Source organism: Amborella trichopoda, chromosome 12 (genome assembly GCF_054954075.1).
Source record: "Amborella trichopoda isolate Santa Cruz 75 chromosome 12, AtrichopodaSantaCruz75HAP2 v2.0, whole genome shotgun sequence".
Lineage (NCBI taxonomy): Eukaryota > Viridiplantae > Streptophyta > Magnoliopsida > Amborellales > Amborellaceae > Amborella > Amborella trichopoda.
In genome coordinates this window covers 46,118,502-46,142,936 of record NC_142347.1, presented here as the reverse complement: position 1 = coordinate 46,142,936, position 24,435 = coordinate 46,118,502, and the positions used below count along the sequence as shown (strand labels likewise).

General features: G+C 37.5%; 3 protein-coding genes across 9 annotated transcripts; all 3 read right to left on the bottom strand.

The window, feature by feature from the left end:
* Positions 1-1,021: 1,021 nt before the first annotated feature.
* On the bottom strand, positions 1,022-1,531 carry LOC18435482 (pathogenesis-related protein PR-1). Its single transcript, XM_006845527.3, has one exon. It carries the CDS (start codon positions 1,529-1,531, stop codon positions 1,022-1,024), a length of 510 nt encoding a protein of 169 aa, XP_006845590.1.
* Positions 1,532-6,593: 5,062 nt separating this feature from the next.
* LOC110007363 (zinc protease PQQL-like) lies at positions 6,594-13,775 on the bottom strand. Of its 7 annotated transcripts, none has more exons than XR_016046383.1 (7): positions 13,250-13,775; positions 9,980-10,106; positions 9,671-9,771; positions 8,154-8,291; positions 7,954-8,052; positions 7,616-7,833; positions 6,594-6,904 (listed from the first exon to the last, which is right to left on the bottom strand). XR_016046383.1 is itself a non-coding variant. In XM_088854366.1 (6 exons), exons 3-6 carry the CDS (start codon positions 9,683-9,685, stop codon positions 7,789-7,791), a joined length of 318 nt encoding a protein of 105 aa, XP_088710492.1. In that variant the 5' UTR covers positions 9,686-9,771; positions 9,980-10,106; positions 13,250-13,600; the 3' UTR covers positions 6,594-7,788. The 7 variants fall into 7 exon arrangements, 2 of the variants coding, with proteins under 2 accessions (XP_088710492.1, XP_088710493.1); XR_002281104.2 differs by having other exon boundaries at positions 7,928-8,052; positions 13,250-13,600; XR_016046381.1 differs by having other exon boundaries at positions 7,933-8,052; positions 13,250-13,600.
* An 8,683-nt stretch (positions 13,776-22,458) lies between these two features.
* On the bottom strand, positions 22,459-23,173 carry LOC18435481 (pathogenesis-related protein PR-1). Its single transcript, XM_006845526.3, has one exon. It carries the CDS (start codon positions 23,097-23,099, stop codon positions 22,551-22,553), a length of 549 nt encoding a protein of 182 aa, XP_006845589.3. The 5' UTR covers positions 23,100-23,173; the 3' UTR covers positions 22,459-22,550.
* Between the last annotated feature and the right edge of the window lie 1,262 nt (positions 23,174-24,435).

The window sequence follows — 24,435 nt, the reverse complement described above, 5'->3', positions numbered from 1 at the left end:
AAGAAGTTTGATAAAATTTCTTTTAAACTTTGTGCTTGGTGCGATGAAATAAATACCACCATCCTATTTCACATGGGAAGGTCAAGATTAATTATGACCTTGGTCTCATTGTATAGGTTTTCATAACAAAATCATACCACCAGGCACGCACCAAACAGCTGAAAAAAGCATTATGTGAAAAATATATTGATCCCACATCAGATAATTATCCCAAACCCTTAGAAAAAGCGTGCTCCCGCAAGAGCACCTTATATACAATATTCCCTCGAGTGACGTTAGATAACTAAGTCCACTATAGGATACCATCATAGAAAACTTTATATGATAACATCACAGGATTGCTCGCGGTTGGATTGAGGGTCTCAAGATTCCTACAGATTGTCACTTCAAATCTTAGCCGTCCATCCAGCTGTCAACGAGAAGCAGAGAGAATAAAAAGGAAAACCCGATTGCACGAGAACCAAAAGACACATGTTGGCCTCTGCACCAACATCTAAGCTTTTCTCTCTCTACTTTTTCTCTCTCATCAGACCAGACCAGACCACACCACACCATCGAAACCTTTTTATCTCACAAACTTTTCCCGATGCAACTCCACAATCTTTTCCTCTCACTACTCTTCTCTTACCTCCATGAAACACATACACACTTTCTCTCTCTTCCAACTTAGCCAACCCCACAAACATCTCCCCCCTCACTCTCTCTCTCTCTCTAACTCTCTTTCTCAACCAATCAAGCCAACCAAAACCCTACAAACATCTCTCTCTCTCTCACACACACACAACCCCACAAACATCTCTTCTCTCTCACACACACACCACTCACATACAACCCCCACAAACATCTCTCTCTCTCTCTCACATACACACACACCACTCACATACAACCCCACAAACATCTCTCTCTCTCTCACATACACACACACACCACACACAACCAACATCTCTCTCAATGAACTATAGGAAAAGCTAGACGAGAACCTTCCCTCTCTCCCTCTTATGAAAGTAGGTAGAGGAAGGTGTCAATAAGGCTTCTCACCAAAATAATTCCCAGGAGGATCATAATTACAGGTCATAAACATCCCTCTCCCCCCATCGCACACCACAACCGCACACCCCAGCCTCAGAGACTTTCTCCACACCATCTGGGTGTAGTGCCCGCACTCCTGACCGTATGCGCACGCGTTCGACCTCGGATTGTACCACCGGGCCTCGCCCACCCATGCCTGCACTGCGTCTGAGGGCGTCCATCCCGTGCCGCTGCCCCAGAATATGTTCTCGCCGTACGGCCCGTCGGAGTGCTCCAGGGCACAGTCGTCCCTGCGCTGAGCTGCATACCAGCGCGCGTAACGCGCAATGCGCTCGTCCCAGACGAGTTGCCGCTCGCCGACAGCGGCTCGTGCTGCGTTGTGTGGCACCAGGAACTGTGCTGCCAGGCTACTGGATCTGGCAGAAGCCGTGGCGGTGGCGGTGGCGGTGGCGGTGGCGGCGCCCACACAGAGGAAGAGCAGTATGTGGAGAAGGGTGGACATCTTTGTGCTATTGAGGTGTGTGATTTTGGTGGGGTGGGGTGGGGTGGTGCTTATATTGAGAGGATTGGTGGGCTTTTTTGTGGTCCCATTCCTTTGGAGGGCCCATGCCCTTGGTGGGCCCAATTCGGATGTTTTTGCATGTTCGATGATGATTGCCACGATGTGTGGGGGCTTAAAATAATGGTGGGGTTTGTCTTCTTAAAAGGTTTTTTTTTATTTTTAATGTTAGACTTAATTTGGTAGGATTAAATATGGAAAATTATACGACAATTCTCTTTGTATGGTCACAATCATTTTTAGCCTTCCGATATAAAATCGGATGGTCGATGTGCTGATGACAATGTTCAAAGTTCAAAAAACATTTGATGGATGTAGTTTCTATACGGTCTAGGCTTCATGAAAACAAAGTAAAGCCTCACATCGAATTCTTGTCCGGAAAGCACTTGCAACATCGAAAACCTGACTCCAAAATCGATTTCCAACACATATTATGAAATTTGAAGCTAAAAAAATAATATAGATCTTGCGGATTCGTGAATATTTTTTTTTAGGGTTAAATGGATGGTCGAGATAATGGGCCATAATACGTACTATTTTTAGGGGTTGAAATCTTAATTTTTTTCACAACCATAATGACCAAAGCCGAGATGATATGTTTGAAGATTTTACAACCCGAAACCTGCCATTTTAGGTTAGTTTTTAGGTGAGGCTTTACTTATTTTGATAAGGTTGCAGCCCGTCATAACATTTTCCGTTTTAAGATTTGTGATACTCTTAATCCCTTGATTTCACATCTAACGGCCATAAATAACTCTGACATACAATTCTTTAATTAAAGAATTGTGGGGATCTACCTAAGGTCTCTTGGTTGGTGAGGATCTAGTCTTGTATGATTAAAGTTGTTGTGGGGACTTTCCTCATATAATTTTTAATGTTTTAGCTCTAATTTGTTAAAGTTAAATTCTTTACAAGTTTTTCCATATTTTGTTAGATGGTGGTGCCAACTAAATTTAAGGGTTTCATATTGATAAAAATAAAAAAAAATAAAAAAATTAGGGGTTTCTAGATGGTTTAGATTTGTCCTTGTAAGATTACTTTATTTTGGGGGGTTTTGCTAATGGTTGTATAGTGGGTAGGTATTAAGAAGCTATTGTAGATAGCATGGATTTGGCAGTCGGGGCCTGAACTTTAGGGAGAAAATGAAGACTTTAGGGTTTGTTTGGCTATTTAAAGTCTCGTGAGCGGACTTGGAGGCCTTTTAAGGGCATATCCCTTTCAACACTAAAGATTCCTCCATAGTAGGTGGGGTGTAGGAATGGGGCCTAGGTTTAGGAAGTCAATAAGAATGGGTCTAGTGGCCGGAATCAGAGGAACTTTGGCTGGAATTAGAGGACATTTGGCCGGAATCAATGCCTTGATCCTGCCTGAATTAGTGGGAGGTGAGATTGGACTAAGTGGAAAGAGTTTCTCTTTTTTTTTTTTCTTGGTGGTTCCACTCTTTGAACTTCGGCTTTTGAAATTTTCTTCCGTCTCTTTTTAATTATGCTTTTTTTACACCCTTTCTTCCCTAAAATTTGAAATCTCCAAATATTGTGACTTTCATTTTAGAGGACCTATGTCACAAACCAGGGGATGAGAACTCGGTCGGTTTGACTCGGGCATGGGAGATTGGTGTGTCTCGAAAACAAACCCGGTCGGTGTGGCTCGGATCTCGAAGATAGCTGAGTCTGGAACCAGACACATGGGGACCAGCCAAGTATGCTTGGTTCCCAATATTTCATTATTATATGTTTGGACTCGATTGAGACTTTGAGAGACTCTACTGAGTCTGCCAGATCTGATTCATGCTCGGTGTCCTGGCAAGTCTTGACCCGAGTTTTTTTTCCCATTGTTGCTAATTATGAAACGCCATAAAGGTTAGGAGTGATAAATTGTTATTGTTCTTTGAACTTTTTGTAGTTAGGGTTGAGTAGTGTTTGAAAACGTCCATATCATTGATCTGGAACCGGTTTTGAGATGGTATAGGTCTCGGCTCGGTCCCCCTAAACCCCAATTTTTTATTTTTGAACTTTTTTTTAGGCATATTTAATGTTTTTTCAAGTCCCTTTAAACCCCCACCCCATAAATCCCTATTTTAAATTTTATTTTATTTTATTTATTTTTAATATTTTTTAGATCATTGATTTGGACTAACTGATTTTATCTGGAATGACAATTCAAAGATCTAACTGAGGTCTTTGGATGAATGATTCCCTACAGTGATCTGGGTTTCAAAACACTCGGATTGAGAGTGCGATGGAGACAAATGGGGCACATAAACTAATTCTAATCCATTGCAACTGAGCTGGGGCACATAAACTAATTCTAATCCATTGCAACTGAACAAGGAGCAAGGGCTTGAAAGAAAAAGTTAAAAAATAAACCAATGTTTGTAGATTTGACTCGGGCCTTGGACTCAGCCCTGAGTGACTTGACGAGTCTAACTAGATTCAATGCACAAGGCCAAACCAGCCCTATAGAATTTTAAAAATAGAAATGTTAAAAATTAAAATAAAAGCTTTAAATGTCCAATAACACTAGAAAGTAACAAAAGGATTCCAAATAAGTTGAAAAGACATACAAAAAATATGGATTTGATAAAGAAAAAAGTTTATATAAGTGCAAGGCTCTAAACAATCAAATTCGCACCTCGAAAATTTCACTAGAAGAGGATGTTTTGATGCCTAAAAATCCTCAAATTGATCATCTCGACCTCAAGATGCATGGACAGGAGAAAAAAAATGGATTTCAAGTTTTTGGAAATAGTGGTTTTGTAATGCATTTCTAGACGTCAATTTTCAAGTTTTCATAGATCTGCTCGATGTACATTATTTTTGAAGCTTTAAATTTTATAATTAGATATTAAAATATACTTTTAAGGCTATCACAAAGATTTCATTATTGAAACCACATTTCTTGACACTATTTGAGGGTGCGCTTTTCTTTGATTGTTTAGAGCCTCGGCCTTATAAAAACTACACTCTTTACCTAAAGGATTGTATAATATGAGACCATTTATTTTTTGTACAAGGAGACTACAATTACTTATAACCATATAGTGTAAAATCTGATAGCTTGGGTAGGTCACAAAATTCGAAAAAAATAAAATATTCTAAATTTTGTGCTTGGTCAATGGAACAAGATTAATCGTGACCTTCCATGTGTCAGATATAAATCATTCAGATTTTTTTTAAAAAGAAGAGAAAAATACAAAAATATAGCATTCAACATAAAATAATCACAAAATCAATGTAAAAATCCAAATTGCATGTGTAATTTTATATATCAACCCTACAAATTTATAATTTTATTATTTTTTTTAATATACCAGAGTTATACTACTCGACTCGGCCAGGGTCAGACGACAATGGTGAGTAGTTAAACACTGAAGTAAATTGTTGTAAATTGTTTTGTGATATTGCTTCGTCCTAACTATTGATTTTTGGAAATCCTTTTATTTATTTATGGATAAATAACTATTTATATTTCTTTCTTCCCTCTCTATGAGATTGGCGGATGAGGAAATTTATTTTTGGAACTCCTATCATTTATATATGGATAAATAACGATTTATAAAGACCAGAGGGCTGAAACGGCTTGGAAAGCTTCTGATGGGGACGAAAATTGCGAAAGTTTGGACACAAGTGAGTCGAGACACATGCTCTATCCAGAGACATGTGAGCTCTGCGGATAGCTTAGGTGTGGTGGCTGCACAAAGGGGTAGCAATGGACCTAGACCCGACCCGGACCCAACGTCTGCACCGACATGCGTACGGATATGGGACCAAAAATTGGACCCGGTTGGTTAAGTCTGGGTCCATGTGGACCTAACCTGGTCCCGACCTGAATAGGGTAATTATATAAACAATATTTAATATGTAATATTTTAATAATAATTAATTAATATTTTAATAAATATAAATATATGTTTTAATTATAATATTTAAATAATATATGTATATATTTACCATAATATTTAAATATTATATATATATAATTTTTTTTTTTTTTTTTTTGGTCGGTTCCAGGTTCGGATCCAATAACTTTGGGTCTGGGTCTGGCCGGACCCGAGCCGTTGCTACCCCTGCCAGCACACATTGGATCGAAAGTCTATGTGCTTTGGTTTACTTTGCCTATTATGGTCCAAGAAAGAAGGTTTAGTGGTCCAACCCAAGTTTCCACTGGATTTTATGAGGTTTTAGGTTGAAAAGGTGTGTTTAAGGACGTTTCTATTGTAAATTATGAAATGCTTGTCTGGGCTCTGGGGAAGCAATTCTGGGGTTTATAACCTAGGGTTCAGATTTTTAGGCACTTAGAAGTCCCTTAGCCGAGTTGGGATGTCCAAAAAACATTAATAACAGATGGAGTGCTAAATCTAGATTTTGTAAGGTCAAAGGAAAACTTGATCTATCCTTTGGAAAAAGGACGAGAATGGGTTTAGAGTCAATTAAATAACCATCAACTATAGGAACCCAACCTAGCCATCTCTAACATCAAAATTATCAGTTCAATGCGGTGCATACACTAAGTGAAGTGAAGTTTCAAATCGAAAGATTACCTCTCATGGTATGCAAATAACATACGGATGCATAACATTTCTTGCATTAATTTCAAATAAGTGGAGGAAATTGTTGTGTTTTTTACTTTGAAAAACCACTGTTGTTTCAGAATAATATCCTCCAAAACTATAATTTTTTTTTCTAGAGGGATGGAATTCCTCGAGCTTGATTTAGTAATTAGAAGCCATCCCTCACATTATGTCCCAGATTCAACTTATTCTTCATACTCAACCAACAATTTAGTATTACAGTAAAGTGAGAACCATCCAATGACACAATTAATTATGATCACCATACCGAAAGGGTAATTATGCATATCCATCGTCTTTTGCAAGAAGAGCATTTACTTTAATCCAATTAGGATTTTTTCAAATTGTCTTCAAACGCATGATAAACGGCACTCGTACAGCATCGTTGGGTAAGCTGTATTTATTACACCTAGATGAGAGATAAAGAAACAGTAGTGAAAGGGCAGAATCTAGTACAAGTGTTGGATAAGTTAAATAATTACACTGAGGAGAGAACTGTTTTACCAAATTGTTTTCCTCATTAGAAGGGTAGAAGAGATGAACTTATTTAGCTCAGTAAATTCCTTTCCAGCTCTTGCACTAGACTAATCAGAAGCTTGGAAATACAAAAACTAAAACACAAAAATCCTAAATTAGGATTTTCAACGAATAAATGCAAGATATAACTCATGGGGTAGGATAGTCTTCTGCAGCTGTGCTTCATGCTCAATTCAAACTACAGGCTCAGAATCCCTCAGAAAGAAGTGCTGTATTAGTAACAAAAGTGAAATATCATGTACATTTTAAGATCATATCAATAAAATATCCCTAGACAAAATAATAAAATGGTCATTCAATTTTTGTATGTATCATCCTCTTAATTAAGCCAGAAAGCACATTATACGTAACATTAAGCATTAAAGCATGGGCATGCCACAGAACATTATAAAAAAGAAAAAATGTAAATGGCACACAGATAACTTTTCAAGTGTTAAAATCAATGTAGTATTACTTCATAGAAGAAGAGAAAAAAGTTCATGTGCTATGATCACATAGTTTTCTCATAGAAGTTAAACAGGGTTTGGAAATGAAGTCTATCGCAACGATCAAGTTTGGAAACAGAAGCCTATTTAAAGTGTGAAGTTTCTCAGATATAGTGGAGAGATATACCATAGCCCAGAATAGAAGTAAAATAAAAAAAAACAAACATTGCAAGAGAAATGAACCACGGTTTCGAGCTAATGGACAGAAATGTCAAAAGAATTTGAATTAATCATAAATACTCATCCAGCAAGCATGTGGGCCGCATTTGGGGCCTCAGATATGCTAATTCAATCTCTGACATCATCAATGCATGTATAAAAGAAATTTAACACTTTGAAAATCCATGAAGCCTCACCATGGCAACCTGAAACATTCAGTCTACAACATAATAACGAGGAGGAAAATTCCATTTGCATTATATTATGCAGACATACCTCTATGAGCATCGATTCTAGGGCCTCAATTATACCCCCCCTCTTTGCAAGTTGAAGTCATTAGATAAGTCTTCACAGGTTGGATGAGAACATCAGCAACTGGGCGGCACGAAAAGAAAGGTGGGTCTTTCTTCGAGCAATTTTAAGAAATCTCAGGTTCAAGACACAGTGGATCATGGTTCAAATACAGGAATCTTACAGCTGATCATCACTGAGGTCTGAGAAGAGCAAAACCCAAAATAAAGCATTAGCATAAACATTCAAAAGATGAGCATAATGTGCATAAAACGTTGAAATGTATGGATCACCTACCCTACCAGCTTAAGATACAACAAAACCTGAAAATCGAGGCTTCTTGTGGGGTGGAACTGGGAAAAAGGTTCAATAGATGCTGAAACTTTTTGACCAAAGTGTTTTCTGATTAATTTAACCACCCTCTGCAAATAAGGCATGGAATAATAAAAAAGTTAAGTGTACAAGTGTACCGAAAGCTTAGACTCAGAAGCTAGTCATAGATTCGATCAAAAAATAAGCAAACCTCAGCATCCGGAAATTCCCGAACAGAAACCGCTGCCATGTTTGGTAGATGGTACCACTTCTGATAAAACCCTTCAACAGTTTCAGGGGAAACTGTTCTGATCACTTTTTCCAGTCCAATTGGTAGGCAATCATCATACTGCATTTATCAGAAGGCAACTTCATAAGTAACACCGCTTTGAATTCAATCCCAAGAAAGTCCAGAATCATGAATTGTTTTATGATTGTCAGGTACTAGTCAATGAAAATTAGACAAGTCGTTATCAATGATACAGATGATTAAGAGCAACATAAATGGACAAAAACACAATCACATAACTGCACTAGCTCCATTAAGCATCCTTTATAATTTCTTTTTAAAAAAAACAAAAAAAACAAAAATCCCATAGCATATGCTTGACTAACATATTTATTAAAACATATATTGTCAAGGATTCTGGTTGGCAAGTTGGTGGTCATCAGTAACTAAACAGCATTTGGAATACTGCAGAATTCTCGTCACACTTAATTTGTGGATAGAAGTTAATAAAACTTTTTACATGTCAACCTGGAGAACATATTAGGCAAGAAATTCTGTGGAGAAAGGCTCTTCTCGACGAAACCTGTTAAATGGATAGTTTGGAGCCAGTTAGGTTCTTCACTGGCTACAAGATATTCAAGAACCTACATCCATGATTTGATGCTCACCTTTCAGAGGGTATTAAGGAGCACATACACACAAAAGCTATCTTTATACCCAAATTTTTTTGAATTACCACCTTAGAGAGGAATTTACCTGATCATTTTCGTCAGCATATTCTGTATTCTGTGTCTGTACACATAATGAATGAAGTTTCTGACTTGCTAATGTAAGAGGCACATTTTGCTTATGTGTCTCATTACTGCACAATCGTTAAACTAATTAAAATATGAATGTTCAGGCTCACTAAATTCCAAATGCAAGAACCATGGCACAGTACGCCCAAATCCTTTTAATATAACTCCTAGTGGCCAAGGTGTGGACAAGTTCTTATTGAATCTTTCTTGGATACGTGCTAATGAAACCTGAAACATTTACCCGATGACAATTTACAAGCTTTATGGTAGTGAAATCAAACTCATAATTTAGAGGATATCAGAGCATATTTACACTTAAGTTGTGTTATTAACTAATATCTAAATGTTTATGTGAATAGTGTACCCGATCAGTCCCATTGCTATGTTGCATATTACCTGTCTAGGTCCAAACCGTTTCATAAACAAATAAAGATATTCTAGCATTGTCCCATCAGTGTAGTTTGTGTTTGCTTCCACAAAACGGCAACAAAATCTCCTTGCTCAAACTTCTATATACGATTATTTTTTTTGGTTATCAATAGAGCGGCCACCAGAGGCAGGCTGCAATGAACCTATTGGAGCACTGTCTAGTGGAGAGTTCAATATGGACTGAGCAAACCAGGATGGAATGCGATACAAGAACTTAGCAGAAGTCAGTAAGGCATGACAATGCCCTAATAGGGATTGACAAATATCAGTTACCTTCGATCCTTCCATGCCCTAAATGCGTCATACGGGCTGCCTCCATACTCTTCCAGAACAGCACCTCTTTCCCTTTCAATATCATTTGCAGACACTTGAACCTATAGAGGTCATGATGCAATCTAATTTACACAGAGAACAAATAAATCTACCATCAATAAAAATAATGAATGCAAAACTAAGGCCTATCTCAGAGCTAAATTTAGCCAAAACTGAAATAGCCTGAGATAGGAGCTTGAGTTTGTCATGAGGAACAATCAATTTATATATGGTTTCATCAGGTGACGGGGAAGTGTTTTTGAAAAGCACCAAAATCTGCTCTAATGCTCTCCAGAACTCGACAATATCATGATTTGCATACTTCATTGAGGCACTGAAAGTGAGGTGTTGAACTAGGTGAGCAACCCCACGTTCCTCTTCCTCTTCCAAAACTGAGCTGCCGAACAATGAAACAACATGTTACTTCACAAGAGTTACAACAGGAAATCAGATCTTTCAGAGACAACAGCAGCAGAAAATCTTTAGAGCAAAGTACTTGAAATGGTTGTGATATAAATTAGTAAAGACAATAAAACTTTTTTTTTTATATAAGCTAATGAACGAAAAGAGTTAGTTGTTGCATTGAGGTACTACAAATGAGATAAAACATATGTCTAAAAAAAAGCAGATCAACAATCATTGAGGCAGAAATCATGTCTCTCGCAAGTCATAAGATTTTAATCCCTGCTGCACCTTCTCTCTCCCTCTCTGTATAAAATCCTGACTCCTAAACATGGGGGAACATCTTGCCCTGGAAAATAAACCTTATTTATATGTATGTGGTACGACATGTAACATTAATTAAGGAAAACTAAATATCTTTTTGTGAAACTAAAATAGCCTAAGGAGTACGCCCTCTATAGAGATGAAAAACTCTAGAAGTGGATCATCATTAGAATTGACAGAGCTTATTGTGAGTTGAGATGTAATGTGGATTCATTACCAAGAACGAACTTAGAATTGTGTCATGCCTATGTAAACCACATGTGGACAATGGAACCCATCCATTAAAAAAAACATTGAGAAAATTAGCACCCTAAAACACTTTGGTTATGCGCATCCAGTGAATTATCTAAGTCTATATCATGTCCCTCTTTGATATACTTGTCGGGGTAGCGAATAAGCTGGAGGAATACAAATCACTTCAAGGTGTTTTGGGTGAGGCGTATAACTCATTGCACCAAACTGCTCCACTCAGCATAAGAGCAAATGCCATTTTTGTGATCTTACCCTAATGCCTGAAGGTTGTGATTACCGTATAAGCAGGACTGACATGTAGACATTGGACCGGCACCAGAAACCAAATTATGTGGGGATGGCATGTAAAGTCATGCCATCCATAACTTATATCTAGTTGGTAGATCGGGTATCTTTTGCATTATTCCGAAATTCTCAAAAATCGTAGTTATGCATTATTTGGACATCTCCCTCCCCATGGAGATTATGTTCTTTGGAAGTCTTGCAGTGGGCCATCTAGAAAACTCGGGCCTTGAATTCCAAAACATATGTTACATTCATCAAGAAGCGAAAGAAATGATGGGTCACCACATACTCACTATAGCTCTATTAGGTAGGTTTAGAGCCTATTCGTAGACATCTAATGGTGTAATTAGGTGATGCACCCTTCGGTCAAGCACCTCTTATGGTGTTCGAACTTCTCTCCTTCTCCTTCATCCAGGAGTTCCAGTTTATTCAAGGTGAGCTTCACTACTAGATGTAGAGCATTTGAAGGAGCAAAGCTGCGGAATTCATTGAGAAGATACTTACTTTGGAGTCAGGCAGAATGTTAATCTGTAATTTAATTATCTCGTGAACCTTACTCATGGAAGAGTTTCGAGGTACAAAGCACAAGATTTCTTGCAAGGCTAAGGGATGTTAGCCAAGAATATGCAGGTACCTGTCATGACATAGGCTTTGAGCGAGCCTTATTTCTTAAGGTGCATTCGAATTTCAGGAACACTGTAGCTAATGGCATAGGAGTCACAGTTAAAGCAAGTGAATAGGTAACAACATTGCCCTCCCAAAGTCCAGCTAGCTTCCAAGAATCTATGAAAAACAAGAAACCCAAGGGAATTCTGGAAAGAGAGAAATTTGATGTTCGGGGTGAGAAATGAGACTTTTAGGCTGTGAATTGTGTAATTTTTTAAAAGTAAAACCATAAAGAAAACTATGGGAAAGGTGGGTCTGATTTTGGATTTGTTTTATTGCACACTCCTCTAGGGTGAGAATTTTCTATCCACAACATGTAAACTAGCTATCATCACAATTGTGCAATATCAATTCTACATATGGGGCATTTTCTGATTTGAGTTAGAATAAACTATTAGAAGCTTCAAGTCCATGTATGACCGGAATAGGTTTGAACCTATGGGTCCCATGAAACTGCATTATGTGCCAGTTTCCAACATTCCATACCCCAAAAATGTTGTAGTCAATGGCATTTACATGCATGAATTCTATGCATTGACAACCAATTCTCCAAAGAATCATATAAGTGGTAGCTTAATGCCATTGTGGACAACTGCATAGAAGATCTAAAGACAAGCTTCCACATTTCCAAACACACCATGAGATGCATCAACTGGGAAACAGAAGATATGTGGTATATCATTTGTCCATTGACACTCCTAGTTAGCATCTGCATGGGCCAGATCCCGAAGACCTTGAAAATGACTAAAAAACCACCACTCACCATTAATGCAGTAAGTTTTAGGGGAAAGAATAAGATAACAGATTGAGATAATGTATGATTACACATTTTCCTGGCAGATGCTTCACTAAATATTGGGTCAAAATGCAGTTCTTACCACCCCACCAACTAAAACTTGCAGCTCAGATTTTTGTTCAATTTGAATTCTCATATAATTCCACCCAACATTTTTTTGATGAAATTAAGCGAACACTTGGGCGGGGGGAGTTTGGAATCATTTTTTCTTTAGTATATTAAGTAAGAAGTGAGTCACATGTTTCTGTTCCCACAGAAAAGGGAAACTGCTAATACAAAAGCAACAAACAAGAATGAACTGAAAAGCAAAGACTTGGCCAAATATTGGACCAAATGTTCATCATCTACTCTCAGATTTTTGTGCATTCTATTTCTACACAGTCGCATAGATCTATTAATCAAAGAAAAAACCCAATAAAGTTCAATGGTATCAGTATCAGGGAAATAGACACATCCAGTTGGGAAGCAATGCCCTTCCCTTTTATGTGTGAATCAAAGGAAAAAAAAATTGAAAATGGGCAATTTGCTAGGTGTCAATAAAAAAAAAAATCACAAATTACAAAAAGTGAAAGAAAAATTCCACTAAACACAATCACAAAACAAAATTTAATGTGGAAAACCTTTCAATATGAAGGGAAAAACCATAGGGTAAATCCGAGAGATGAATCCACTAAAAACAAATAAGAGTTACAATATAATTTCTTTTCAAGTTTTTGCCCAAAACTTGAGGCTTACAATCAAATGAGAGAACAACAATAACTTGGAGAAGATACAAACTTACCTCACAAGCACCAATAAAATCATCTCTTTCCTACCTCAAAAAAAGCCTCACAGATGGTCTTCCAATGGCATGGAGAAACAACCGGCGTGCACAACACCTATTGCGGTTTTCCAGCTAAGTATTGAGCGTGAGAGATAGCAAAAAATGGCCTCTGGACGGCTTAAAAATGGTAATGAAAACCTTGCTACAAACCTGCACTTTCTTCTCTCCAAGAGCATTCAAAGAACCCTATCTTTGCTTGCAAATGGTATCTCTAAAAAAACCCCTTTTGTTTTGTCTTTTCAAACACCTTCTATGCTCTCTCTCTCTCTCTCTCTCTCTCTCTCTCTCTCTCTCTCTCTCTCTAGAAACCGCTCTCCCTCTCTCTAACCCTTTCTTATTTTGTTGGGTTTTTTTTTTTTTCACTTCTTATGGTATTGGATCCCACAAGGTAATCATCCCAACAAACTCCCCCTCCAGGCCCATGAGGAGGGCTCCCCCATACTGTAGCACCCATGCCTGCCAAAGCTTCGCATAGCACATGCTTCTCCTTTGGTAATGTCTTCATCATCATGTCTGACGAATTTTAATCGGTATGGATTTTACAAATCTTTATCAACTCATTTTCTAAGACATTTCAAATCCAATGGTACCGCACCTCAATATGCTTGGCCCTAGAGTAGAATGTAGCATTCTTGCTCAGATTAATGATGCTTTGACTGTCATATCTAACTACATACTCCTTTTGCTTCAAACTCAACTCCATAAGAAAATGCTTCAACTATAGCATCTCCCTACAGGCTTCTGTGGCAACAATATATTCTGCCTCTCTAGTCGAGAGTGCTACACATTTTTACAACTTTGATTGCCAAGAAATGGCTCCTTCTGCAAAAGTAAACAAGTAAGCTGAAGTAGACTTTGTTTTATCAAGATCTACTGCCATATCCGCATCCGTATAGCCTTCTACCAAGGGTGATGAGTTTTCAAAACATAGACAAACTTTAGATGTGCATCTTAGATACCTTAGAATCCATTTTACAACTTCCCAATGTTGTTTGCTTGGATTTGCCAAGTATCTACTAACTACACCGATATCACGTGCTATGTCAGGCCTTGTGCACACTGTAGCGTACATCAGACTCCCTATGGCTAATGCATAGGGGATCTTCTCTATTTTCTTCTTCTCTTCACTGCTGGTTGGAGATAACTTGCACTCAACTTGAAGTGTTTAGCTAATGGTGTACTGATTGGCTTGGCATTCTTCATGTTGAATCTTTCAAGTACCTTCTCAACGTACTTTTCTTGTGATAGCCACAACTTTTTGTTCTTTCTATCACGCTTGATTATCATGCCCAAAATTTGTTTTGCAACCCCTAAGTCCTTCATGTCAAAAACCTTGTTCAATTCTTTCTATAACTTGTCAATCAAATTAGCATCTTGACAAACGATAAACATATCATCAACATATAATATGAGAATAATAAAAGAAGACTCAGAATACTTTCTAAGGTAAACACAGTAGTCTGCAGCGGTTATAGTAAAACCATGACTCATCATAGAAAAGTCAAACCTTTTGTACCATTGTCATGGAGCTTGCTTCAATCCATACAAGCTCTTCTTCAACTTGCATACCATGTGCTCCTTGCCCTTCACTAAAAAACCTTCTAGTTATTCCATATATATTCTTCCTTTAGATCTCCATGTAAGAAAGTTGTCTTGACATCTACCTGCTCAATCTCCAAGTCTTGACTAGCAGCTAGACCTAAGATGGTGTGAATAGAAGTTATCTTCACAACGAGAGAAAATATTTCATCAAAATCAACACATTTTTTCTGCCCGAATCCCTTAACAACCAGCCTTGCCTTGTACCTCATTTTCTTATTGTCATCTTCATTTTTCATCCTAAATACTCGCTTGTTTTGCAAAGCTTTTCGTCTTTTTAGTAGCTCAACATGTCACAGGTTTTATTCTTATGCAAGGATTCAAATTCTTCTTGCATGGCTTTCTTCCATTGTTCATTTTGCTCATGTACCATAGTTTCTTTCAAACTTTCTACTTCATCATTTTCAATGAGTGTGATATACTTTGATGATGTATATTTTGTTGAGGTTTTTCGTTCCCTTTGTGACCTTCTTACCATAGGTGGTTCTTCTTGAGAAGGCAGCTCCCCCTACTCAACATCACCATGTACATTATCATTTTGAGGAATCTCACCACTCTAAACTTGGTCATCTTCATTTAGAACTTGCTTCCCATCATCATTATGTATGGGTAAAAGGGCATGTGCTTCTAGTAACATATCTACAAGCCTCTTTGGCGGTTCTCCTTATCAAAATCGAAAAGTGTTTGGTTTTCACGAAAGATCACATCTCGGCTTCTATACAACTTCTTGGCCTTGGGATCCCACAATCTGTACCCAAATTCATCATCTCCATAACCCAGAAATACACGTTGGGTTGCTTTGTCATCTAACGTGCTTCAACACTCTTTAGTTACATGTATAAAAGCCTTGCATCCAAAGAATGTCAAGTGTTAGTAGAATACATCATTGTCGGTCCACACTCTTTCTAGCACATCCACTTCCAATGGAGCCGAATGAGATAGATTTATCAAGTAGCACGCCATATTCATAGCTTCACCCCAAAACTCCTTCGGTAACTTAGCTGAGGAAAACTATGGTACGATTCATTCTATTTGTAACACCATTATATTGCGGTGTAGAGAGAACAATCTTCTCATGTCGTATGCCATGCTTGGCACAATAGTCCTCAAACTTCCTTGAGGTATACTCTCCACCATTATCTATGCGAAGGCATTTCAAGGACTTTGATGTTTGTCTTTCAACCATGACTTGAAAAATTTCAAATACTTGGTCTTTGCTCGTCATGGCAAAGCTCCAAACTTTCCTGAATGCATCATCAATAAAAGTGACAAAATACAAAGCACCACCAAGAGTTTTCACAATCTTAGGGCCACATACATCAAAGTAAACTAAATCAAGTATTTCAGTATCTCGTTTAGTTTTAACATGTGAAAAGGAAACTATATGATGTTTTTTTACTAAACAATTATCACAAGGAGTTAAGGATGTACCATTGAGACTTGGAAGAGAATTTCTCGTCACCAAAATCTCTAAACCGTTATCACTCATGTGACCAAGTCACTGATGCCACAAGTCAGATAGAGATTCTTCAAAGGCAGTGTTCACCTCAATTTTGGATAGCTGGGCTTCGATCTTGTAGAGAGAGCAACATTTATTACTTCTTGCCACAACAAGAGAGCCATTTTTCAACTTCCATACTTCCTTGCCAAATTGTGACTCATACCTTTCATCATCAAGCATTCCTATTGAGATGAGATTCATCTCCATCTAAGGTCTGGAACATGTCTCACATCCTTGAGGACCAAGTTGCAGCCGGTATTGGTAGTACTGCAAACATCACCCATTCCAACAATTTTAGATACTCCATTATTTCTCATTTTTACCGAACCAAAGTCTCCCGACTTGTACATGGTAAAGAAATCTCTGTGTGAAGTAGCATAGAAGGATGCTCCTGAATCAATCACCCAATTTGAATCTTCACATGCTGCACTAACACAAACTTCACCACATGTCGTGAAGAGTATAATATTCTCGGATGAAACTGCAGTGGTTTCCTGATATTCTTTGTTTCCATCATCATATTTTTCTTCTTTTTGATCTCTTTTGAACTTCCGACACTCCTTCTTCATATGTCTGGGCTTCTTGCAATAATAACAAGTCACTTCTTTTCTCAGCTTGGATCTTACTTTGGATTTGCTTCGGTTATGATTTTCTCTATTCTTCGGTCTCCCCCATTCTTCAGTTACTTATGCGTGTGAGTAGGAGGAATCTGAAGATTTTCTTCTCACTTCTTCATTCAACAAACTTCTTGTAACTTGAGTTATGGTAACAATCCCATTGGGTGTCGAGTTGCTAAATGACGCAACAAGGGGTCTCCCAAGTGTCAATCAATGAGCTCAACAACAATACTGCTTGCAGCTCATCATCTAATACTTTTTTCATAGCCGCCAACTGATTTACAATGCTTTGCATTTTGTTCAAGTGCTCCACAATCGACCCGTTCTCCTTAAACTTCAAGTTTACAAGTTTTCTAATTAAAAATGCCTTATTTCCGGCCGTCTGTCTCTCATACAAATCATGCAATTTTTTCCATAAGGAAATTGCACTAGTTCCGTTGATACATGGTGCAACACGGTATCAGTCAATCATTGCCGGATGCAAGCAATTGCGTTCTGGTTTAACTTCTTACAATCATCATCGGTGATGGTTCCGGCATCTTCTCTATCCCCTCAATTGGTAAATAGAAGTCTCTAAAATAGAGAACGTCTTCCATCTTGGCCTTCCAAATTGACCAATGACCCCCATTCAAATTAATCATCCGTGTAGAGGTATTTGCTACTACCTTTGATTTACACGCGAATAAAAATAAACACTTGATGTGCAAATGCTCTAATACCAGTTGTTGGGAAGCAATGCCCTTCCCTTTTATGTGTGAATCAAATATAAAAACATATCCTACAATGTATGTTTTACAAATATTGAAAATGGGCAATTTGCTAAGTGCCAAGAAAAATAGAAATCACAAATCACAAAAAGGGAAAAAAAAATTCCACCAAGCACAATCACAACACAAGATTTAAAGGAAAAACCACGGGGCAAATATGAGATAGAAATCCACTAAAAACAAATGAGGGTTACACTATAGTTTCTTTTTAAGTTTTTGCTCAAAACTTGGGGCTTACAATCAAATGAGAGAACAACAATAACTTGGAGATGATACAAAGTTACCTCACAAGCACCAACAAGATCATCTCTTTCCCACCTCAAAAAAAGCGCCAAAGATGGTCTTCTAATGGCTCGGAGAAACAACTGGAGAGCACACTAGCTATTCTAGTTTTCCTGCTAAGTGTAGAGTGTGAAAGATAGCAAAAAATGGCATCTAGATGGCCTGAGAATGGTGATCGAAACTTTTCTACAAATCTGCTCTTTTTTCTCTCCAAGAGCCTTCAAAGAACCCTATCTTTGCTTGTAAATGGTGTCTCTAAAAAACACATATTGTGCTTTATCTTTTAAAACATCCTTTATGCTCTCTCTCTCTCTAACCCTTTCTTATTTTTTTTTTTTTTATTTTTTTTTTCTTTCACTTCTTATGGGGCTGGACCCCACAAGGTAATCACTCCAACACGTCTATGCATGGACAAGTACACAGGTCAAAGAAGTGAAGGACTAATATTCCAAGCTCAAGAATAATACAAAGTTTCTGCACTTTTCTCTCCCTAATATGAAATTATAATTATATAATTCAAATATATCATTTTTGTTTCTCAATCAAGAGTTGCTTTGCCTTTACTCCATCCTTCATCCTTTTTTTCTTTTTTTTTTTCTAATTTCTATTCTACTCCTCCCCTCTTGCTTGTTTCCTTGTTTTTTTATTGGTTCCAGAAGTTTTATTAGTAACTGTCATTTCCTTGAATTATCTCTATAACTAGACTACCCTGATACCCCTAAGTCCTAACCAAAGCCAGTGAGAAAAACTCTTCCAACGCTTGCAGCTTTTCTTGCTTGAAAAATCACATTAACTTCTCATTTCTTGACCCAAATAAAAAAAAAATATGACTGAAAACGATCCTTCTAAACATGAAACTAGGATCCCATTGTTCCGAAAAGAAATCAATGAAAATAGGTCAGGCACTGGAGGCAGGGCCTTGGCCCTGTCAAACAGGTCCAAGAATAAATAAGATAAGGGAAATTATCAATATAACTTAATTTAAGCTTAATTAGAAAAAAAAAAAATCCAAACTTTTGTTTATCCCGTCTGCACCATTTTTCCTCATTTTTGGCTTTTTTTTTATAACAAAATGACCTTCACCATAATCGTAGTACCGTAATACTTGGGGAATTTTATACGGTACTTTTAGTACCGTAGTACTGAGGGCATTTTATACGGTAACTTACACAAACCCTTACGCCATTTTAAGTACCATAAACACTAATCCACGTTATACGGCACGTAAAATGCCGTAAACCTGATTTTGTTTATCTCTTTCATCTTTAATTATTTTTATGTTTATCTATTCCTTCTCGCTCTAATTCATTTTAATATTTATCTCTTCTTTCTCTCTCTACAATCTCATCATCTTTTTTTTAGAGAGAGTAATCAAACATTGACTTCGGCTATGCAAAACAGAGGACATGATCTATCTAAAGAAACGATGTTGAGATTGTAGAGAGAGAAAGAAGAGATAAAAAGAATTAGAGAGAGAAAGAAGAGATAAATATTAAAAAGAACTATAGAAAGAAAGAAAAGATAAACATAAAAAGAATTAGAGATGAAATAGATAAACATAATGAGAAAAGGATTTACTGAATTTTAAATGCCATATAAGATTGGTTAGTTTTTACGGTATTTAAAATGCCGTATTATGGGTTTTAGCTTTTACGGTACTTAAAGTATCGTAATTTGCTTCACGGTCATGGCCAGAGTTTTACGGTACTTAAAGTACCATCATATTACTTGAAGTTACTACGGTATTTTAAATACCGTATAAAATGATATGTATTACGTTAGTAAGAGTACCATGAAGGTGAAGGCCATTTTGGTCCAAAAAAACCAAAAATGAGGAAAAAAGGTGTAGAGACAAACGAAAGTTTGGAGTTTTTTTCCAATTAAACTTAAATTAAAGTATATTTGCGATAATTTCCTATAAGATAAACACAATAAGAAAAAAGTAAGAGAAAAAGAGCTGGACCGGGCCGAACCTGTCAGACTGGACTGGCCCAATCCTGCCCTTGGGGGCGTCGGCCCAAGCCCTAATTTTCGTGGACCAAACGAACCGGCTCCGGTCGGGCTAAGCTAACAATCCCATTGCCAAACCTACTTGGAAAGACATTCAAGATACCATCAACGAGAGGAATCCGACCCATTCCATAGTTAGGGCTGGCAAAACTAAAGAACAATAATGCAAAAAAGATTAAAAAACAATAAGGGAAGGGCTGAGCGGACCCTTTCTTGGCCTGACCAACGCCCGGAACTTGGGCCAAATTTTGATAGGCACATCGCCACCCCAGCATAGTAAACAGTGCATGTCAAGAGAAAGGGCACGCAGATTCTTGAAGAACCTTGATTAGACAGAATCAAACATATATTCGAACCCGTAGAGATGGAAAAGTTAAAAGATTTTATAGAGACGTGAAACCATTTCTTCTTTTAGTTCGTGCAATAAGCGGGTGGCAGATCCATTACTGCAGGAGGGGTGAAAACACCAACAGTCTCTCTAAGAATTATTGTGGGAGTGTCTAGAGGGTGAAACAGAACAAAGGTTTTAAAAAATGGATCGGTCACTTGGATTGCACGCCCCTGTGGATTCTTAATACAGTTCGGATGGATCAACCATAAAAAAAAAGTTTAAAAATAAAAATTTTAAGTGGGGCTGGTTTGCTAATAGAATTGGCCTGATCCAGTTCAGCAAATTGTTGATCCGCATCGGTTATACAAAAATAATTTAAAAATTTAAGTGGAGCTAGTTCTTGCTGATTTTCTAACACAACCTGCCAGTTCTCGTCAAAGAACCAGCCGAAACCGAATAAAACAAGCAGGTTCAATGACAATAATATGAAAAAAAATGTGCAGCCGATTCATACGGGGTTCTCTAATAGAACTGGTACAGACTAGCCAGAACCGGTCAGTTTATGGGGAACCAGCTGATTCCCAATATTTTATAAGATCCACATCAGCTTGGTATTCTCAATCTTGATCCGGTTCCAAAACGGATGACCAATTTTGCAAACACGAGAACAAATATACACTCTCTCTCTAGAAAACATTCTAGGGGTGCAGCAGTGTCTCTCTCTCTCTAAAAAACATTGTAGGGCGCAACAATGGTCTCTCTCTAGTCGGAAAGTCTGCGTGAAGAGCGGGAGTTCCGTTCAAACCAATTACTCGATTGAATGGGTCTCCCTTTTTCCTTCAATAAACTAAACAAAAATCGAAAAGTAGTCTATGAGTCGGAGGACGCATTTCTACATTTGCGTCCCACAAGGTATCAAACATCCATCTTAAGATGGATATAAAGTTATAGTCCCTCCTACAAGAATGAAATCTAATGGTTTAAAAATTTTCTCAAATTTTTTTTTTTTTTTACATATTAATGATCTCCATGTTAGAGGTTATATATATCTTTTTTTCTCTTTTGTTTAACATATTAATGATCTCCATGTTAGAGGTTATATATATCTTTTTTTCTCTTTTTTAAAACATATTAATGATTTCCACGTTTGAGGCTATCTATACCTAAAAATTAGGTCCAAATCCCATCTGAAAATAGATAAAAAAGGAGCCCGCATGTCTACATGTGAGCCCTAGGACTCACAAAAACCTTGTCCAACAACAATTATTAAGTTCCCCGTAAGCGATTGAACATTTAAATGCTTTATTTATATTCAAAATACTAAATAGAAAAAAAGTTTATATAAGATTGCAACCTTAACTATACAAAAGCAACCTGCATGTCAAAAATCCAATAAAAAATGAGTATTCAAAAGTTTAGCTGATGAAAAAATTAAAGTTTAAATAGAAATACTCAACCATATACCATCCGAAGAGCAAATACCTTGGCCGAGGCTTTTCAACAAAACTGTATGCAAAGTCTTTTGAAAATCAGTACAAAGTAGGAGTAGCACAAGAGGAAACCAGAAGTCTTGTGGGCGTATCGGACCACATATGAATATCCGTAGATGCGAAATCTTACTCCCTTGCTCATGGCAGGGACCATACACAGACGAGATTAGCGATGTAGATGTATATGAATCCACTTTCAAGAGCTCGAGGTCCTTGATTAAAAGTGCACCGAGCCCATATGAGCCCATGCTTTAATAAAAAAGAGTTAAGATTCGCTCCTCTCCTTCAAACTAGGGGATTTGGTCCTTGGAGTCAAGCGACCCATCATGATGCATGCTCATTCAAAGGGAGAAGTTATTGGAGGGATCCATAATAGTCAACAAGGCCTACTCTAGGTAGCATATCTCCTCAATTTGCGATTTCAAATCATTCGTGTTCTCTTTAGTAAATGCAATAACACATTATTTCTCAAATTCTGACTTTATTTAGCTATCAAGAAATACAACAATGGAGAAACCAGCACCACCTGGGTCACCCTTACACCTTCACATCCTGTGACAGAGAGAGAGTACAAAAAGGTGCAAGAGATGTCAATCTCTTCAGGTAACCACCACTTATGCTAAAAGGAAAACACAGAGAGAGAGAGAGAGAGAGAGAGAGAGAGAGAGAGTACAAGTCACCCAAACTCACCCTCTCTCAATATGGCTTCTGACCCAGTACATTACCATGGGGATCATAGTTGCATGTAATAAAAGTATCCCCACTTTCACAAATAACCTTAGCACACCCAATCCTAGAAGTTTGTCTCCAAACCAACTGTGTATAGTGAGTGCAATCCTCATTAGATTGACATGAATTTGTCTGATAATTATAGTAAGCTCTCTCTGCAAACCAAGCAGTCACAGCATCAGCTGGCTGCCAATTTTTCCCTGCACCCCAAAAGATATTCTCACCATAGTTGTTTGTTGAATGAATCAATGCACAGTCTCCTCTCCTCTGGTTTGCCCACCATTTTGCAACGTTTGCAAGCTTGCTGTCCCATTGCAATGGAGTCAACCCCATTTGTGCCCTAATTTTGTTGTGGGGCACAAGGTATTGGGCCACCGTGGCTGGGCTTGTGGTGCCCAATAGCTTCCTGCTTGTTGGGTTTTGTGGGGTTTCTAGAGAGAGGGCTAGAGAGAGAAAGAGGGAGATTATGAGGAAGGAGAGAGAAAGCCCAAATGAGAAAAGGTGGCTGCCGGCCATTGAGTTAAGTGGGCTCGAAGCACTAAGTTGCTGGTTTGGTTTGATGGGTTTAGGGTGGTGTGATTGTAGGGTTTGTGCTGAGGTTTATATAGTGTTTTTAGGGTATGTTTGCCAAATGATTAAATTTGGGTTTGGAATAAAGGAATGGAATCATGTCATGTGGAATGTGCAAAGGTGTTTACTGGTTCTTGGTCCCTGAATCCGTGGCTTAAAACACGTCTATTGAACATGAGAAGTGGATTTGACTTGGGTTCTAATGCCAGCTCCTCTCAAAAAAAGAAATATATATATATATAAAATATAAAAGAATGGACCTTAGAGCTTAGTTTACATTGGGAGTGACATGTGAGGCAGCGATAGGTCCGTCTTTCTAAAACATTCCAAGAAAAAACCATCTTTATAAAATGTTGAGGCTTGTTGTATGCTACAAAGCCATGTCTGCATAATAAGGATGTGCGTTAGCGCAACAGCTTTCATGCTAAGTTAATTGTTGTTTGTTGCAAGGAAACGGTGGTACATTGAATAATTATGATTTTTTTGTATTAAAGGTAAAAATAAATGATCTTATTACCATTTTTCTTTTAACAATATTTATTACCATTTTTCTTTTAACAATATTGATAATAATAAGATGTTTTTTATTTCACTTGTCACACTGCTGAATGGGCATAGTCTTTAGCAGCAACTCATACACAATATGGGCAACCAATCTTAGTTTACCAAACTCTGTAAGAGGTTGTTTGGGTAGGAGAAATTAAGAATATTTCGTTTCCAAAATTTATAAAATTCAAAGTTGAATTTCCTATCTTGGATTCCATGCTTTTTGGTTACATGTTGATCCCAGAGGTTTGGTGAACTTCATCTTCAATTTTTGGAAATTTATCAAAAAAACCCCTAAGAGGTGAACTCTTGAACATTTTACTCATTTGCAACTGTTCCACCTCACGCTCACTTCTCATTTATTGAGTATTATGAAATTAAAACAAAAAATATAGAAAGAATGTTAAATAGTTCATCTTCCATGAGTATTTAGATAAATTTCCCTCTTTTTTTCATTCATTCTTTGAATTATAAACCATAGCAAAAGGATCACAATCGTCCTTATCATGATGCAGTGATGGCCTTTTAATTGGAAGTCTAAGGCTCCACTTCAAAAAATTATACAAAAATAAGAAAGCGCCGTTATTTCTTGTGCCCATTCGAAAGTGAAGAATGGCTCAGTTTGGTTGCCTTTTCATTCGACAGTGAATCTCTTTTGTAAACCCTTTTATTAACATTAGGGGTTGTATACTATTATATTATTTATCTTTGTTATAAAGAGGTCACAATTATTCTT

Excerpts from the sequence above, each read along its gene's own strand:
- LOC18435482 (XM_006845527.3), bottom strand. The coding sequence starts at position 1,531 with ATGTCCACCCTTCTCCACATACTGCTCTTCCTCTGTGTGGGCGCCGCC.
- LOC110007363 (XM_088854366.1), bottom strand. Across the intron at positions 8,053-8,153 it reads GGGAATTTCCGGATGCTGAG|AGGGTGGTTAAATTAATCAG; the intron begins GTTTGCTTATTT and ends CCTTATTTGCAG. Across the intron at positions 7,834-7,932 it reads TTTTGTTGTATCTTAAGCTG|ACCTCAGTGATGATCAGCTG; the intron begins GTAGGGTAGGTG and ends TGCTCTTCTCAG.
- LOC18435481 (XM_006845526.3), bottom strand. The coding sequence starts at position 23,099 with ATGGCCGGCAGCCACCTTTTCTCATTTGGGCTTTCTCTCTCCTTCCTC.